The sequence below is a fragment of the Podarcis raffonei genome, chromosome 1 (genome assembly GCF_027172205.1).
Source record: "Podarcis raffonei isolate rPodRaf1 chromosome 1, rPodRaf1.pri, whole genome shotgun sequence".
In the NCBI taxonomy this organism is placed as follows: Eukaryota; Metazoa; Chordata; class Lepidosauria; order Squamata; family Lacertidae; genus Podarcis; species Podarcis raffonei.
In genome coordinates, this window is record NC_070602.1 from 52,714,089 (window position 1) to 52,732,730 (window position 18,642).

General features: G+C 43.2%; 1 protein-coding gene across 1 annotated transcript in view; it reads left to right on the forward strand.

Moving 5' to 3' along the window:
- The window catches only part of ALX4 (ALX homeobox 4), a 75,037-nt gene that overhangs the window by 42,132 nt on the left and 14,263 nt on the right, over positions 1 to 18,642 (forward strand). The window contains exon 2 of the mRNA XM_053387543.1: positions 12,165 to 12,475. Coding sequence (XP_053243518.1) covers positions 12,165 to 12,475 — 311 coding nt within the window. The remainder of the gene's footprint in view (positions 1 to 12,164; positions 12,476 to 18,642) is intronic.

Below are 18,642 nucleotides of genomic sequence, written 5' to 3' on the forward strand. Positions count from 1 at the left end.
TGACCACCTTCAATGAAAGGCAGGATACGAATGTGATAAATATCCCCGCGTTGCAATGGTGCCAGTGTTTCCTAACACAAGCAGGTAAAGTGAGAACTACATACATGTGTACAGGCATCTTTAAACACCTGTGGTCTAACCTCTGGGGAAGTTGTTTGTGGTGGAGTCCCTAGACCCCATGCATATGTGCACATGTATGTGATCCTCCCTCACTTTATGTATTTGCCATGCGGTCTGGAAACATAGCCTGGGAACATGCAACAAACATGTTTTAGGAGGTGGGTTAATCCTGATGGAGTCAATGAGAACTTTGGTGGGATTGTGCCTTATATAAAGAGAAACCATTCCCTGTTTGCAGAGTTGGCCTCTCCAAATTACATTATCCAACCCATTTATTTATTTAGCTGCCCCCCCATACCAATTTGCCTTCAAAGTGTTCTGCATGAAATGCATCAACATGCTGCTAGCCCTCAAGCACTTCAAATCAGAGAGCCAAGACAATGTCTCAGCTGATACCATGGGCTTAATGTTATCTTGGCCTGATTACTCACAGTGGAGATATATATATATTGCTGAAAGCTCTTGGCTCATCTTTTCTCTGTAGATTGTTCCACAGCCAATGAAGTCAGACCAGGGCAAGAATTATTCTCCCCTTTGTGTGTTGTGGATGCATTTATTTTCTTCCCTTCTGTAATAATTCTTTTATACCCGTCCACGATGAGCTCCCTCCTCTACTGGCAAGAGCAAGCGAGCAGAGAGCTATGTGGAACAAAAGTTGGCAGATGACAGTCACCCCCCTCATCTTCTATTGTTCTTTTTCCTTTCTGCTTCCAGCTTTTTGGAGAGAATGCATATGGCTCCAAGTTCAGATGGAGTCTTCCTGTAAATGCTGTTGTACAATTAAGGGCTTAGCAGGCATGACAAATTCAGGAGGGCCATAAACAGGGATATGAATTTGGAAAATGCCAGTGTAATGGTTGCCAGATTAGAAACTTGAAGATAAATCATTCTTTTCTTTTCTTTTTCATAGCTCCAGTTCAGTATGCTTTATAGATAACTCATTTATAGATGTCCACATGTCCACATAATATGCTTGCACAACACAGTACATGAGTTACATCAGCAGACCCTCCAAGTGTCCCTATTTTCCAGGGACGTCCCTAATTTAGAGAAGCCATCCCGGTTTCTGATTTGATCCCAGAATGTCCCACTTTTCCTTAGGATGTTCCTATTTTCATTGGAGAAATGTTGGAGGGTATGGATTTATCCAACCCCGAGTCATCTAAAGGCAATCCTATATAGGCAAGGGGGTTTAAAATGTTTAATGTTTTATTATGTTTTTATATATGTTTGGAAGATGCCCAGAGTGGCTGGGGCAACTCAGTAAGATGTGTGGGGTATAAATAGTAAAATTATCATTATGTATTGGGACGTCCCTATTTTCATTGGAGTAATGTTGGAGGCTATGCATCAGCCCTCTTCAGCTGGTTGGACACAGGCCACCTCAGGTGGCTCAAAACCCAGAAATGGGCTACCATTGTTGTTTTTCTTTAGAAGTCTGAGAGAGGACCTTTTTGCCCTTTTAACACAATCTTTGTGTGTGCATGGAGTGCCTGTGTGTGGGGACGACTTATATCAAGGCAGCAAGTCCCGTCCCATGCATACCATTTCAACATCTGCAGGGAGCCTACCTGTGTGCAGGTACCCTGGAACCCTAGAAAAGGCGGTTCCTGGTTTTGCAGGCATGTGTAAACAATCATGCTTGCAGCACCACGGGAGAGCAAATTTCCTCCACATTTGGACCCAGAAACCCTGCCCCCGAAGTAGAGGACAATGCCTTTTTGAGGAAGAAGGTCCAACCCCCACATGATTCCCAGAAACCACTGATGTTTTGTGAACAATGAACAGATGAATTAGATACGTATTCTGCATGTATGCACAGAGGTTTTGAAACTGCGGATGGTGACCTGAGAACAGCATCTGGCTTGCAGGATGATTTTGTTCAGCCCCTGAGGGAGAAAGCAACAAAGGAGAAAAGCAGCTGTATTCATCGAAGGAGGAGGCAAGTTAGTCTTTATAACGGGACAGCAGTTGTACTCCCTGGGCATTTCAGATCTGGGCAAAAGCTAGTTGAGGAGTCAAGGAGAAATTTTCTAGAAACTACAGGAGGACTGACAAGTAGCACCTGCAACAAAATGTTGCAGCATGGAACACTCCTGGTTCAGGATTCCTGCCTCTCTGCTCTATTCCATTCTTAATTGTTTTCTGTCTACCACCCTCTCAGTCACCGAGTCAGCATTCTGTGGCTACTGAGCACACTCAATTCTCCTTGGGCTGTTTCAGGATTCTCTCCCCACCGCCCAAAGATTTCAGTACTCCTGCATGCTTTTGGGTTCTCACTTGCCTGCTGATACCTCCCCATTGTTCATAGGTGGTGCCATTTTGGCTGCATAAGGAATGGCACTCGCAGCACAAACACCGGAAATGCAGGGAAAGAGTCTCACCAAGAGTAGATGAATACCTTACATCTTCCTCCACAGAGCCCTTCACTGGTGCATGGTCTAGCAGCTAGAGAAGGGGTGAGGAATTAGGGCAAACCCACCCACCTTCCCAGGGCCTGATGTCATATATGAAACCAAGCTGTGTCTAAAGGAGGAAGAATCAGGAGTGCATTCTAAATGTGCCCCGATTCTTCCTTTGCTGGCAAAACATGCTGCTTCCTTTTATTTGGCACCCTTTTCTTCTCATGGTGACAGAAAATTTCCCCCCACTAATAAAGAATCAGAAGAATCAGGAATGCACTGGGGGGGGGGCGGTTTGCTCCCACTTATTCCTTTGCAGCCCTTGCTTGAGCTTTCCATGACTTGATATCTTACAATGCCAGGTGATTGACAGGTGGGTGGTTCCATCCATATGACACAAGTGGCCCTCAGAGGGTTTGATCCAGTTTCCTGCAGGTTTGGAGCAGGGAGAGCCGGGTTCAGATCCCCCTCATCAATGAAGCTGACTTTTTGGGACAGTCATTCTCTTTTAGCTTAACCTTCTTCACGGGGCTGTAATAAGGATAAAGGAGGGGGGAGTAGCTTGTGGACAGCTCCTTAAGGGAAAAGGGAGATGTAAATGAAATAAACAACAAGACTTGCACCCGCATATCAGCAATCCTGCTTTGCTTTTGTGTGTTCAGGAGAGGGATTAACAGCCCAGCGCAGTCTTATGCATGTTTACTTGGAAGAAATCCCCATTGTTTCTAGTGGAGCTTACTTCCAGATATGTGTGTGAACAGAATTGTGACCTAGGTTTGTTTCCCCCAATCAGCAACTTAATCAGCAACTCACTGAGTTTTTGCTGTCTTGCCCAATGCAGTGTTGACTGAATTAAGACATCACTCCAATAGATGGATGGACTTAGGCAGACTGTCAGTTTAATTGCATGCTGAAGTGCTACAGGTATCCAGCGGCTTAAGACTTGAACATTGATTTGAGGCTGTTGTGTTTCCGTCTCCGCCAATGGTTCATTAGATGTCCTTGGGGAAACTGGTCCAAGGTCTCCATCAGAAATTTGGTGCTGGTGCAAAAAAATGAAGACTGTAAAGTTCTTTTGCTATATAACATTTTACACAAACACTGCTTTTTTTAACAATTGGTGCATACGCCATATTACAAAATATTTTAAAAATGCCCTTCAGTATCCAAAGTAACCTTTCCTGGGATTAAGCCCTCCTCGACACAGTGTGATTTACTTCTGCCTATTCTTGCATAGGATTGCATTGAAAAGTTCCCTAGTTGGGGAACTTCCGGGTTAGCGCCATCGGCGAATGGCGGAGTTCCTCCGACCGGAGGAATGGGCTCCGTGGAAATTGGGTCTTCCCGCCGCGGCGAAGGCGGGGGCCCGTTAGAAATCCCAGGTGGAGGAAGCCTGGGAATGTGGGGTTCGGCAGAGCACCAAGAGCACCTCTCCTACTCACGAGGAAACCCATTTTTGGGGCTCCGGAGTGAAGTGGGGTGAGCAGCGCGGTGCATCGAACCGATTGCTATTTCCATGGAGGGAAGCCGCGCAGCCATCGCCAGAGAGCGCTGACTTTTTCCTGATGACATTTGGACTCTAAATCAAGTACCCGTGAGTAAAAACGGAGAATCGGATTAAGAATCTGCAAATTTATGAATTAGGCACGAAGCGGGAAGGTGTAAACAGGAAGTCCGCCTCCCGTTCTTGTATACAGATTGAAGCAAAGACCTTGCAACCTAATAGCCTAAAAAGTTCTTTTAAAGTTGGAAATTTCCTGCACCCATAATCAACAAAACCCCCTGGGAAGCAGGAGAAAAGGGGGGGGGTTTGACTGTTTAATCCTGCAGGAAGTGAGAAAAGGAATATAAGTTTTCACCGTCCCAAACCTGGGGACGGGGTGTCGGGACAGAAACTGCTTGAGACGTCCATTGATTGAAAGTGGAGTATTTTGACAGATAGAAAAAAAATAAAGAGAAACAAACTAACTTCAACGCTACCTTCTGCATTTTTGCTTTTTGAAGAAACAAAGTATTTGAAATTGAAAGGACTTGAAATCGAAAGTAATTTTCTTTGTTTGATACTTTCTTTTTTTAAAAATGGATACAAATAGAAACTGTGTCCCCTAGAGGGAGCCTGTCAGTTTGCGGTTGCAGCTTACATATGTGAGATTCGGACCGTGGGAACAGCCGTTTGACCTTGCTTTTGAACAGAAATGTGTTGGCAGGAAGGTTTGGTGTCTGCCCTTGGTAGGACTAATGCTCTGCTGGAGCAGCTGTCTGAGAAAATGAGCCTGATGAATGAAAACTTGGACTTTATGAGTGCTGTGGCCAGTGAATATGATTTAACAGGGAACAAGGATAAAGAAGTTACACAGCGATCAACTCAGGAATCTGGTTTGACAAGGCAAGTCCAAGGGCAGATGGAGAAGGAAGAGGTAGTAGCTATTCCTTATACAACACAAATGACAAGATCCAAAGTTCTACAGGAACAAAAGCTACTGCATTGGAAGATTGAACTTGGAGAGTGCTGGGAAGTATTTGAATTCAAGGAAGCTTTTTATTCTAGTGGGACTGAGAAACAGGTGAATAACTATTTGGACAAATACTTTTTGGACTACAAAGATGAAGATTGGGAGTGGGACTGGGGGGAAGGAGACAATCAGATGAAGGAAAATGGAAATCATTACTGGATGGAACCCTCCGGGGACCCACTCCCCCAGAAACTAACAATAGACAAAGAACTGCGTAATTACAAACAAGAACAAAAAAATTTGCAGAAGGGGCCTAGAAGAGACTTAAGGGCCTCGGATATTAGAACACCAAATTGATGGACTATGTAATGGACAGAAAGGACTGACATGACCCGAAACCAGGAAGAAGGGACGTTGGATGAAAATCAGAGATATGAAGGGAATTTCTTATGTTAATTATGGAATTAGTGTAATATTATTGAATTTTGAGGGATTATGCTGGAAAGGAACTAAATTGGCTTTAGTATAAATGATTTAAAGGAGAAATGCATGAATGTGATGTGATTTTGAAATTTTAAGATTTTTAAGATAAGATAAGGTTAAAGAGAGTAAAGTAAATTGAATAATAGATTATATTAAAAGAGGGAAAGGATAAGTGGATTAATAAATAAGATAGAGTGAGAAGATTAATTATTTAAACTAAAATTGAGAAATATGGGAAGAATTTGCTGAAATAACGAACTAAACTAGAATACAAAAAGGGAGGTGTGAGGAGGTTCAAGAATTAAGCAAATGAAAAACTGTAATTTGAGATTTGTATTTTTTCTTTTTTTATTTCTTTATTTTTTCTGTTTTTCTTTTTTGGGTTAGGGTTGGGGTTTTTTATATGTATTTACGAAACTTTGAATAAATATTATTTGAAGAGAAAAAAAATAAGAAGCCACTTCAAAAAAAAGGAAAAAAGAAAAAGAAAAGTTCCCTAGTTGGATGATTTTTTTTTTTGACCCTGGGCCTAGTTACTTAACAGGCTCCTTTAAATCATGACGTTGCCATGTTTCCAATGGCTTTGATATATCTTTCTATTTAAGGCTTTTCATCCCTTTCACTTTCCTGACACTCTGCTTCCTGTCTCCTGGGTAGACCGCAAGGCAAACTTCACCAAAACATCCCGTATCCACTGTCTGCTGAACCACTGCGAGACATTCCACACAGTTATATGCACTTTATAAGGCTGAAGCACACAAAGACCAAACTTTGCAAGCTGAACTTCTGGAATTCGGTAGCAAAAGCAAAAGTTTATTGAAGCATTGTTCATTGTTGACTATGAAATACCCGACAAGTGTTTTGATTGGTTCCAAACCATTACCCAATTTCAGATGACAGTTCCTGGGCAAAATCTAATGAATGCATAGCATGAGGGGGCTGAATTATCATCAGAATTACACAAGGTTTGCTTCCAGTGGCAGTGGTCAATGGTATGCCTCTGAATACCAATTGCTGGGAATCACAAGGGAGGAGAGGAATGTTTCACTCATGTCCTGCTTGGAAGCTTCCCATGGATATCTGGCTGGCCACTAGGAGAAAAAGGATGCTGAACTAAATGCCCTTTGGTGTGATCTAACAGGGCTCTTATGTTCTTTTGGGAAAACAGCAGAAATGAAAGACCTCTTCCTCCCCCTCCATCCCAACGGCCACTGGCTAGAGATGGCAGTTTGCGCAGTTTCTTAGACAAAATAAGAAAATGTGGGCAGTGGGGTGGGAAGACACGTGATTGACATCATGTGCTGTTTTCCCCCGTTCATTCATTTTAAACGCTCACGCCCCTCCATCATTGTTGAAACCGCTCACAGCAGCTAACAATCAGAACAATAAAAACAAGCTGAACCAAAACCATAAAGTGCAACAACAATAAAATTGGCAAGAAATAGGGACCGAAAATTCATGCAACCAGCAAAATTAAACCAAGAGAAAACAATGCTAAGTTGTAAGGCAAAGGAGAAGGCATTAATTCAAGCATAATGTAGATGTGCCACCCTTTTAAAGTTGTGCTTCCCTTGCCCCAGGATTTTATTTTATTTTATTTTTTTGTGGGCAGGGGAATTGTCATTTTAATATGTAACATGACAATGACAGCTTCCATTTGAAGAACTATAGCTTTTTAAAAAAAGATAAAGGTAAAAGGACCCCTGACCATTAGGTCTAGTTGTGGCCGACTCTGGGGTTGCGGCGCTCATCTCGCTTTACTGGCTGAGGGAGCCAGCGTACAGCTTCTGGGTCAGGTGGCCAGCATGACTAAGCTGCTTCTGGTAAACCAGAGCAGTGCACGAAAACGCCGTTTACCTTCCCGTCGGAGCGGTACCTATTTATCTACTTGCACTTTGATGTGCTTTCGAACTTCTAGGTTGGCAGGAGCAGGGACCGAGTCATGGGGATTCGAACCGCCAACCTTCTGATTGGCAAGCAATTTAAGAATAGGACCCTCTGAAAAGTTTAGTAAATAAGGCAGTGCAGTTGAACAACAAAAGCCTCAATTGGAAGTGCCCCCAAAAGTTTTCTCTCCAAAGACTTTCCCTAACTGAGGGTGGATTTTTCATCAGCACAATCATCCTATAATTACTTAAGTGATCTTGAAAGAAAAAGCCTATAGGATATTTGAAGGATTAAATTTTAGAACTTTGTATTATGGCCTAGAGTTGGACTCCACCCCACAGACTTTCCTTTGTTCTGCTTTTCAGTTTTAGGTGCATTCTCTACTCAGCCAGCAACCAAGAAGCATGTTTGTTTGCCTGCAGTAACAAGTAGGAGTTAGTTTATTCTACAGGTTATTATGATGAGTAGAGCAAGGTTGGATGTTTATTACTAAAGGATGAAATAGAAATAACTTTAAAGTGATCCGAAGAAATCTACCCTAAGTTACTCTTTACTCTTTTAAAGTAAATTGATTGATACAATCATAGCAGCTATTTCCTTTTCCTTTTTCTTGAGTACTCAATGGCAAAGGATGAAAACAGCCCTAGAGGAATAGAAACACTGCTTTGTACACTACTGATAGCTTGCCGGCCACCTATTTGCAATTCAGACCTCCATCTCAGGTCTAATTTCTGATTTTCCCAATGTGTGCAGCTCAGCATGAGGCCTTTTTAGGGGTTCTGGGCAGAAAAATCAACCCAGCAACCAGCTAAAAAAAAAACCTGAATTGCTTTCCACAATCAGTTTACAATTGCTTAGTTAGTTCATATATAGCAACCAGTTAATAAAATTTCCATTTATTGTCTAACAGGAAGGAATATCTAAAGGTCAGGAAAAAGTCTAGAAAGAGGGACCCTCAAGGAAGAGTTAACAAATACACCCTAAAGTATTTATTTTCTGTCTGTCCTAAACCTGTAGTTTGCTAAAAAAGAAAGAAAGAAAGGGTATACACACACACACATTACTTTAATTCTAGGAAAAACTAATAGCTGCAACTGTTTTAAAGTTTGCTTTTAGGTGCTCTGCATTTTTTTCTGGAAACATTTTACAAAGTTAAAGATACTGGGCTTGTTCACACTTCCTCTTATCCCACCGCTTTCCCCCGGGGAAACCTGCTCCTTACCACTGAATTGGAACAAATGTTCATGGGATTTCCCATGGATTGAAATTTGTTCCAATTCAGCAGTAAAGAGCGAGTTTTCCCAGGGGGGAAAGTGGGGCAAACGGAAAACCATTCAGACTCATACCTAGAAAGCACAGAACAAGCAGAAAACTGCTCAGACCCATGCTTTCTGGCTGTGGGACATGTTCAGTGTAGATGAGCCCTCAACCTTATAGACTTCAGTAAGAAAGTTGTGCATATTGTTCTCAGCACCACTCTCCATAAATGCTCGACTATGGGTGCATCATAATGTTCTCTTACACTGTTTCTAAGAACCTGGCCACACTTTCCCGTGCACTTTCCAGGCACAGTCCACAGTTTAAAGCCCCCACATTTTTGTTGTTGCTCTGGAGGTTCTTCATGAAACCCTACTCTCGAAAGTTCAGTCAGAGCAAACATCAATCCATGGAAAACCTGAATTGACGTTTGCTCCGATTCAGCTTTAAAGCAGGTTTTCATGGGGAAAGCTCAGAGAAAACAACCACCACCACCACCAATGCTTGGACACAGAATATTAAAGTGTAGACCTCTGCCTGGAAAGAATAGGGCAAGTAAGTAGGGATAAACCCTAAGTTTGCTTTTGCTTGGCTTTTTTGTATTTGTGTTGTTTTGTTGTTTTTGAGAAAACAAGTTCCACTATTCTTTTAACTACTTAGTTACAGCATAAACATCCATCTATATCTATCTATCATCTATCTATCTATCTATCATCTATCTATCTATCTATCTATCTATCTATCATCTATCTATCTATCTCTATCTCTATCTCTATCTATCATCTATCTATCTATCTATCTATCTAATCTATATCTATATCTATATCTATATCTATATCTATCTATCTATCTATCTATCATCTATCTATCTATCTATCATCTATCTATCATCTGAGTGGGTTACCCCAGCCACTCTGGGCAGCTTCAAACAAATTAAAGCACAATATTTTGTTTGTTTTATACATCTTTATATTCCCTTGTTTACTATATCCTTAACATCTTTTTTTCCCTTATGAAATGAAACATATGCAGTCATTTAATTCCTGGTATTCTTATTAAATCTTCTGTTGAATCAGACTTTCCATAGTACTAATAGTAGTGGGAGCATGTTTCAGAACAGTGTAGAAGAAAGGTATCCTTTCCCCATCTCCATTCTTGAAACTTCTACCCTACCACAAGACCTAATAATGCCTCAAGGCTCCTCTCTGTGGCTGACACCCAAGAGAGAGGAGGGAGCAAGCACTCCATCCTACACATCACTTGCCCCCACCCACTGTAATCTTTCTCCCCATTGCTAGACCCCAGTGATTGCTTGAAGGAAAGAAAGTTATCTTATGGAAATTTTCTTCTTTCTTCTTCTTTGGTGATCACTCATAGCCGAGTAAGATTCTCTTCCATAAACACAGTTTTAACAATGAGTCCATAAGTGACTGTGGAGCCAATTCTGGATCCACACGTCCTTCCACAATGGGGACATTGGTTTCCGGGTGGGAGTTGATCACGATGTGGATTTGCCAAGCATGCCATCCTCATAGCACATTTCTCCCTTGCGTCCTGAGTTTGAATGTCTTCAAAGTCCATGACATGTTTGGTAAAGGCTGTTCTCCAACTGGAGCGCTCGCAGGCCAGTGTTTCCCAGTTGTCAGTGTTTATACTACATTTTTTTAAAGATTTGCCTTGAGACAGTCTTTAAACCTCTTTTATTGACCACCAGCATTATGCTTTCCATTTCTAAGTTCAGAATAGAATAGTTGCTTTGCAAGATGATCATCAGGCATCCACACAACATGACCAGTCCAACAAAGATGATGTTGAAGAATCATTGCTTCAGCACTGGTGATCTTTGCTTCTTCCAGTACACTGATATTAGTTCACCTGTCTTCCCAAGTGATGTGTAAAAATAACTGGGTCATGAAGTCGAAGTTAATTTAAGGCCATAGTCAGTGCTATTTTTCTAGAAAAAGAGGTACCAGAACTCACCATGAATGCCTCTCTTGTTCATTTATAATGGCAATGGGACCCACCTGAGAAGTGCCGGAACTGAGTTCCAATGAATTCTGGCTGAAGAAAAGCCCTGGCTGTAACCATGTTAATTTGAAAGTTTAACTCCATAAAAATCAATAGGAGTAACTTTAGGTAAAATACATTTACAATAGTGGCATTAACTTAAAATGTACCATTATTCCTCTTTCAGAAATGCGGCATGTGAGACAAAGCTTATCTACCACAAAAAAGTGCATTTTGCACATTATGTGACACCTTCCCTCATGTATATTTTATGGTGTAGCCACTATCCTCTTTTTTAAAAAAAATATTATTATTAATATTTTTATTGGTTTTACAGCTTTATATTTCATCATCATAATATATTCACATATTTAAAAAACACAAACAATACATTCCCAGTATTCCCCCCTCCCCCCATCCTACAGCTTCTCCCAACTTCCCCATCTGGTTTCTTTAGTACATTTGTTAGTTCTGCACTGTTATATAACCTTACTTGATAGTCTCCATTGTAATCATCTTATATTCCTCCTTCTGAACCAAATTATTAACTTTTTACATTATTTTGTTTTTTCTCAATTGTAAGTGTTTATTCAAACCCTGTTTGAAAAACGCTATCCTGTTCCAAGCTGACTAGAGCCCTGAAGAGGAACATTGTTATTAGGTGCTGGGGAAAGGTTTTGCTGCAGCAGGTTGCCACAAGTAGAATATGTAATCATATAATGTCTGCTTCGCTGAAGAAGGGACACAACCAAATACGGGCAGAGGAAGTGCTAAATTGGCTGAAGGAGAAAGAATACAACTGCTAGACTTGTAGGGCTGAAATCGTATACCCACTTAACTGTGAGAATACCCCACTGAACTCAGTGTGACTTACTTCTGAGTAGACACACACAGGATTGCAAGTTACACCACTGCATTCTTTCATGTGTGGGTTAATTTGACCTGCACCGCAACATCTGTGTGAAAGATTCATTTCCTTAATATTTGAGCATTTTGGATTCCCCCCTACTTCCTCACACTTAGGCTGTGTGAACAAGATAGCACTGTGCAATGTGATTGCATTTGCAGAATAAAAAGTAGAATGCATGTTCTCTAATAAACGGAACACCCTGTGTAAGCATATATAATATATATGTTTGATATCCTCCTTATCGTCAGTTACACGCCCTTCGGTATTCTGCTTCAGCACAGGAAACCACAGCCGAACTACCAAGACAAATTCAAATCCCTGACAGCGTGGAATCTAGAGCTAATCTTCCTTAAGTCATTAAAACAGAATCCTTTTATTTATTTTATAGGTCTCCAGCTGCTTCCTTCACCTTTCATATATGGCCTAAGCCAAATGGTCGGCCTTCCTCGCTTCTTAAAAGTTCTTCCTCCTGACTCGCCTCTTTCTCCTTCCTTCCTTATCTGCCCATCTCAACCCTTCCCTGTGCGTACCTTCTTCCTTTCCACACTGGTGTAAATCCAGCTCAGCCTCATTCATTTTATCCACAGCTTTATGTTTCCTTTATCTCCTTCCCTGCTCCCGTTTCCCCCACCACCACATACACAGCTAAAGAGAGTTCTCTGGGAGAGGCCGAGCTGCAGCCAGGCTCAGATCCTGCCGGGATGGATGGCAGTTACCTCAGCGTGAAAGAGACCGGAGTGAAGGTATCCCAGGAGAGGGCGAGTAGCAACCTCCCCAGCCCGATGGACAAGACTGACTCAGAGAGCAACAAGGGCAAGAAGAGGCGGAACCGCACCACCTTCACCAGCTATCAGCTGGAAGAGCTGGAAAAGGTCTTTCAGAAGACCCACTACCCAGATGTCTATGCCAGGGAGCAGTTAGCCATGAGGACAGATCTCACTGAAGCCCGAGTTCAGGTAAGAACTGAAACTACGGGGATGAGTTCAGGAAAACCAGAATGCCCTCAAGTCCCCCCCCTCCTTTTTTTACATTTACTGCTGCTTATGATGTTTTATGATGGAATTTTCTGAAAATCTCGACGTTGAGCTTATATCCACAGATTTTGTTTTAATTCTTGTTTTGTTCTGCTAAGAATATGAAAAATTCTTGCATAATACAGTGGTACCTTGGTACTCGAACGGCTTGGCTCCTGAACAAATGCACTCCTGAACGCCGCAAACCTGGAAGTAAGTGTTCCGGTTTGCGAATGTTTTTCGGAAGCTGTACATCCTACTCAGCTTCCGCTTGAGTGCAAGAAGCTCCTGCAGCCAATCAGAAGCCACACCTTGGTTTTTGAACAGTTTCAGGAGTCAAGCGGACTCCCAGAACAGATTAAGTTTAAGAACCAAGGTACTGAACATGCCAGGTTTGCTAAAGTAACCAGCATATAAACAGATACATACAACTATGCATGTGACTGTATAAAAATACATATGCATTAATACTGATAAAAGTATGCTGTATAAATATTGTACTGCATGGGTCTTGAATCTCTGTATCTTATGTACAGTATACATATTGGTTTGCATATATATATTTCAATATAATATTGCATATAATATTGCAGGCTTTTTTGAAGAGACCCCAAAATGCCCAAACAACTTGAACAAAAACAACGCTTGATACAAGAGCTGGTCATATGCTGGCAAACCTCTGTTGAGTCAGAACCACCAAATTCCCTTTATAAATCCATTTAAGACACATTCATCCCTAATCCCCCATGTGTCCCTCAATGACAATGTCCTAACTGTTCTCATGTGACTAGTGAACTATGTAGCAACTTCTAGCCATCTTGACTGAATTTAGTTTTACTCTCCTTAACACTGTCTATTTAGTCTGTTATCTGACAGATTGCAGTTCTGGTGTTGGTGGAAAAAGAGAAATAAATAAAAGTGAGATCATGGCTCTACTCATTATACCAAACCTCTGGATGGTTTCAAATAGACTACAGTGGTACCTTGGGTTAAGAACTTATCTTAAGACTGAATTTTGTGTGCTTCAACAACCCTACTTGGGATTGGTCAATTAAGAAATGACCAAAGTGACTTCACCACCATCTCCCACCCACCTCCAAGCAGTCTAGTAAAATCAGACTGTTCAGAGCGTTGAAAGGTGCCTATAGGCCCAGAGAGATCAGAAAGATGGTGTTGATCCTCTATCGTTCCTAATGAAAATGAGGCCAGCACAAAAGTGAGGGACAAGGCCAGATTGATAGGGGTGGAGAAAGGATTCAACACCATTCAAGAGTGCCTGGTTTTCTAGTCAGTCCTAAATCTCTCCCGAGTTCACACTTGAGTAGTAAGATACCTGAGCTGAAGCCAGGCACCTGGAGAAGAGCTCACCCAGAGAGCAATTATAACTTTGTGGGTTCTGTCTGCAGTAAACCCTGCAGAGCTTTCAGTTATGAGGCTTTCCCCCACCTCCTTGTAGCTTGGCTCCTTTCCAGGTGCTGAAAGAGGCCACTTTTCCGACTGCTTTGGATTTTAATCTCCACAGCTGGTGTCTAAAGGCAATAAAGAAAAATTTGCCCCGTAACGTTTGCATGTAGGCCTTGCACCTCTTGCTCTGTACACACAAACACTTTCTACAAAAGAAGCTCCTCTCAAAGCAGTGAAGCAGGAAGGGGGAACGTGGCCCTCCAGATGTTATTGAACTTCAACTCCCATTAGCCAGCCGGGTCCAATGCTCAGGGAGGGTGGGAATTGTAGTCCAGGAACATGTAGAGCTGAGGTGAGACATCTCTGGACTCTGAGCCTAATTAGGCCCGACAGGGGTCCTGATTTGTTCCATGAAGCCACTTTTCCTAAACCACACCTGAGGTGACATCAGTTGTGGGACAGGTAGAGACATGGCCACAAAGGAACAATCAGGACTTTAAAGCAGACTCCCAGTTGTTCCTTCTCACCTGCTTATTCAGAAGGTTCCAGGTTCAATCCCTGGCATCTCTCGGTAGAGATGGGAAGGTGCCCTGTCTGAAGGCCTAGAAAGCCACTACCAGTCAGCAGAAATTATACTGAGCTCCAGGGCTGGCTCAAGGCATTTTTTTGGCTGCCTGAGGCAAAGTCCAAAATTTCTTCCCCCGCATTCCACATACAGAATCCAACCAGACTGGAAGATGAATCTTACTTTGACACAGGTGATGGAAGAGCATCCTTTACCATTGTTGTTGTTTAGTCGTTTAGTCATGTCCGACTCTTCGTGACCCCATGGACCACAGCATGCCAGGCACTCCTGTCTTCCACTGCCTCCCGCAGTTTGGTCAGACTCATGTTTGTAGCTTCGAGAACACTGTCCAACCATCTCGTCCTCTGTCATCCCCTTCTCCTTGTGCCCTCCATCTTTCCCAACATCAGGGTCTTTTCCAGGGAGTCTTCTCTTCTCATGAGGTGGCCAAAGTATTGGAGCCTCAGCTTCACGATCTGTCCTTCCAGTGAGCACTCAGGGCTGATACGTTTGATCTTCTTGCAGTCCATGGGACTCTCAAGAGTCTCCTCCAGCACCATAATTCAAAAGCATCAATTCTTCGGCTCACTACATCACTACTGGGAAAACCATGGCTTTAACTATACGGACCTTTGTTGGCAAGGTGATGTCTCTGCTTTTTAAGATGCTGTCTAGGTTTGCCATCGCCTTTCTCCCAAGGAGCAGGCGTCTTTTAATTTCGTGACTGCTGTCACCATCTGCAGTGATCATGGAGCCCAAGAAAGTAAAATCTCTCACTGCCTCCAATTCTTCCCCTTCTATTTGCCAGGAGGTGATGGGCCCAGTGGCCATGATCTTCGTTTTTTTTGATGTTGAGCTTCAGACCATATTTTGCGCTCTCCTCTTTCACCCTCATTAAAAGGTTCTTTAATTAAAAGGTCCTTTACCATACCCAAGGGCAACAGGCTAGCTGGGGGAGCAAAGAGCAGGCTAGATTAGGGGACTCAGGTAGAATGGTGTGGTGGCTGCAGCCAGAAGCATAGTGTGTGTGTGTGGGGGGAAGCTATTGCCTCAGGCGCAAAAAATTTTTTTAGGGATGCACCTCTGCAGCTGCTTCCCTGACTGGAGGTGCTCCATGTCTCGCCTGCCCACCTCACCTGAGCAGCATGCTGAGCAGGAGCTGGGAGAGGACGGGCCATTGCAAGCTTATGTATTACACAGGTATGCTGATCAGGCAAGCAAGGATTGACTGTGGCTCCCTGCCAAGAGGACAGTTAGGAGCAAACTCAGATTTGTTGCCCTGTGTTATGTGGAATGGGCCTGCTCTATACTGAATGTTTAAGTTGACTTGAGTGCCAGTCGAAAAGGGAAGCGATCATACACATCCATTCACAATACTTCTTTAGGGAAGGGGCAAAGCTCAGTGAAAGAGTTTATGCATTGTATTCAGAAGCCCCCCATGTGATCACCAGCATCTTGAGTTAAATGCTCCTGTAGTAAGCATTGCCACAGAGTTTGTCAGAGACCTTGGAAAGCTGCTGCCAATCAGTGTAGGTCTGATTCAGTTTAAGGAGCTTAATGGGTCCCTGAGGACAGAAAAGGGATCCAGCATCTCTGCTTCCACGTAGCACAGGAACATCCACACAGCGTTGCTCCCAGTTGCTTTCCCCCAGTTGGTGGTTTCTTTCTGGCAGCCTGTTGCCTAGCTTACAAACTTGCCTCCTTCCACCGTGCTGAGTGCCAAGAAACGTCCGTCCGTCCCCTGAGTGCTCGCTTGTTAATGAAAATCTTTTCCATGGGTGACCCTGTGATGTGGCGGGGTCTTGAAAGCAAGGTGGAAATGTCAAAACTTTGCTGTAGCAAAATCACCGCCTGGGTGAAGAAAAAACAAAACACAACAAAAAGCAAAGCGAGAAGTAATATATCTTGATCCCTTTTCTCCCATAAAACCCTGGGAGGCTGGTGGAAGAAGCGGAAAGGCTGAGCTAAGCCTGCAGGAAATTAAACATGAAATGAAAACAAGCTCAAGTTATTCAGCTCTCTCATCCCAGGCTCCAATTTCCCATTCCAGGCCACTGATAAAATGGTGTCCAGTTTCAGCGCTTAAAGATGAATTCTGGCTCTGTTCCTACATTCAAGCAAGCCGCCGAGAGAAGCGCTCATGGCCCTTCATAAGAAATAAGGAAGGCTTGAGCGGGGAGTGAAACAGACAAGGAAGAGGGGGAGGAGGTTGTGTGTGAGAGAGAGGTTGTGGAGAGGATGAACAAGAGACAGGGATCATGAGAAAGAGACAGACAACTGAAGCAGGGCACGTGGGTGGGTAGCTATGAGAACCGGCGGTGGATGCTAGGGATATGCTGTGAATGAGAGTCCAGACCTACAGCTGTATACAGGCACAGCAAGAGTCCAGATTGAAACCCCTTCTAAAATCAGTGCAACCGATTTATATCCTAGGCATACCAAAAACACATTCTCCAAGTGTGGATCCTTATGTAGCCCAAATGGCACTGTCTGTGCACAAGAGGGAGGCCTCAGGAGGTATGGGGGAACCCCAAGTCTTAAATGAAAACTTAAATGAAAATTAATGAGAAGTGTAGAAAAACTAGAGGTGGGGCACCCCAAAAGAGCGCAATGACCATGCTCAGTGAGGCAGTGACAGCAGAATGCTGACTGACTTGGGTAGGGGAGGGCTGTAAAACCTAGGGGGTAGAATGGAATCTGGAAGATCCTGGCTAGCTACTGCCACACTGAACAGGAGCTCACTCCATCTGGCAACCTTTTTTGCAAGTCCCATTTGTGGAGCCCATTCAGACAGAGCCAATCCTACTGTTGACAAGGATGTAGGTAGCACATCTTACATGGCAGGTTTTGGTGCACCATTAAAGGGCATCAAAATGCCACTGTGTGGGTTTTCGTCTTGTTATAGTAGTATTATATTTTTGCTATCATTTGTTTTTTGTCTCAGGCCCCAAAATCTTTTCAGCCATCTGTGCCTTAATATGACTTTTTCATGCTGTGATTTTCATTCAGACCATGCAGAGTTGGATCCATGCAGGTCTTGGTGTGCATAACATTTAATATTTGATTACAACTGTTGCATTTTTTGGCACTCATTATCAAGCACCCCACCCTGATCTGCACAGCTTTCAAGTGTGCTGATGGGCAGCTGCATGGCTATTGTCCAACTACAAACCATGGTTACCACAATTTGAGGCAGTATATACCCAACCTAGCAGTTCGAAAGTACTCCCGGGTGCATGTAGATAAATAGGGACCGCTTACTAGCGGGAAGGTAAACGGCGTTTCCATGTGCGGCTCTGGCTCGCCAGAGCAGTGATGTCACGCTGGCCACGTGACCTGGAAGTGTCTCCGGACAGCACTGGCCCCCAGCCTCTTGAGTGAGATGGGCGCACAACCCTAGAGTCTGTCAAGACTGGCCCGTACGGGCAGGGGTACCTTTACTTTACCTTTATACCCAGTAGCTTGTACTACTGTTGCATAGGTTTGTTTATTGGTCAAATATTACCAATTCTTGATGGGCAAAGCTGTGTCTACGCCCCACTTCCACAGTGGTGCAGAAGGTGCACAGAATCCTGGCCATAGTTTCTTGATGCAGAATTTGAATTTCTTTAGCATTTGCAGATCTGTGTCCACAGCATGGAAGGGTAGCCTGTGGCCCTCCAGAACTCGCTATCACTCCCTGATGGTTCACTGTGCTGGTTAAGTCTGAGGGGAGTTGTAATATTCCCAGTAATATGCCTGTAAGAAAAATAACAATTTAAGAATGTTTTGAAAATGAGAGGAGGAGAAGGCGATTCAGGATTCAGCAGAAAAGGCCCATCCCAAACAACCCCCAGGTGCATACCTGGCAAGAGTACGGTGGCCATTTTGGTTGCTGTGATCTCACACGATTTTGCAGTAAGATTTCCCTCAGAAAAAAACACTTTTGGGGGTGCTGATCTTATGCTGTGCCTCAAAACACAAGTTTTTGGGCACTGTGCCCCAAAAAAGCACTTTGGGGGGGGGGGCTGCAGCACAAAATCATGTGAGATCACGACAACCAAAATGGCCACCATGCTCTCATGATTAAAAATGGAGAGATGGCGTCCAGGAAAATGACTTCCCAGATTTTGGCTTCAAAGCATTAGATGGTATGCAGGTG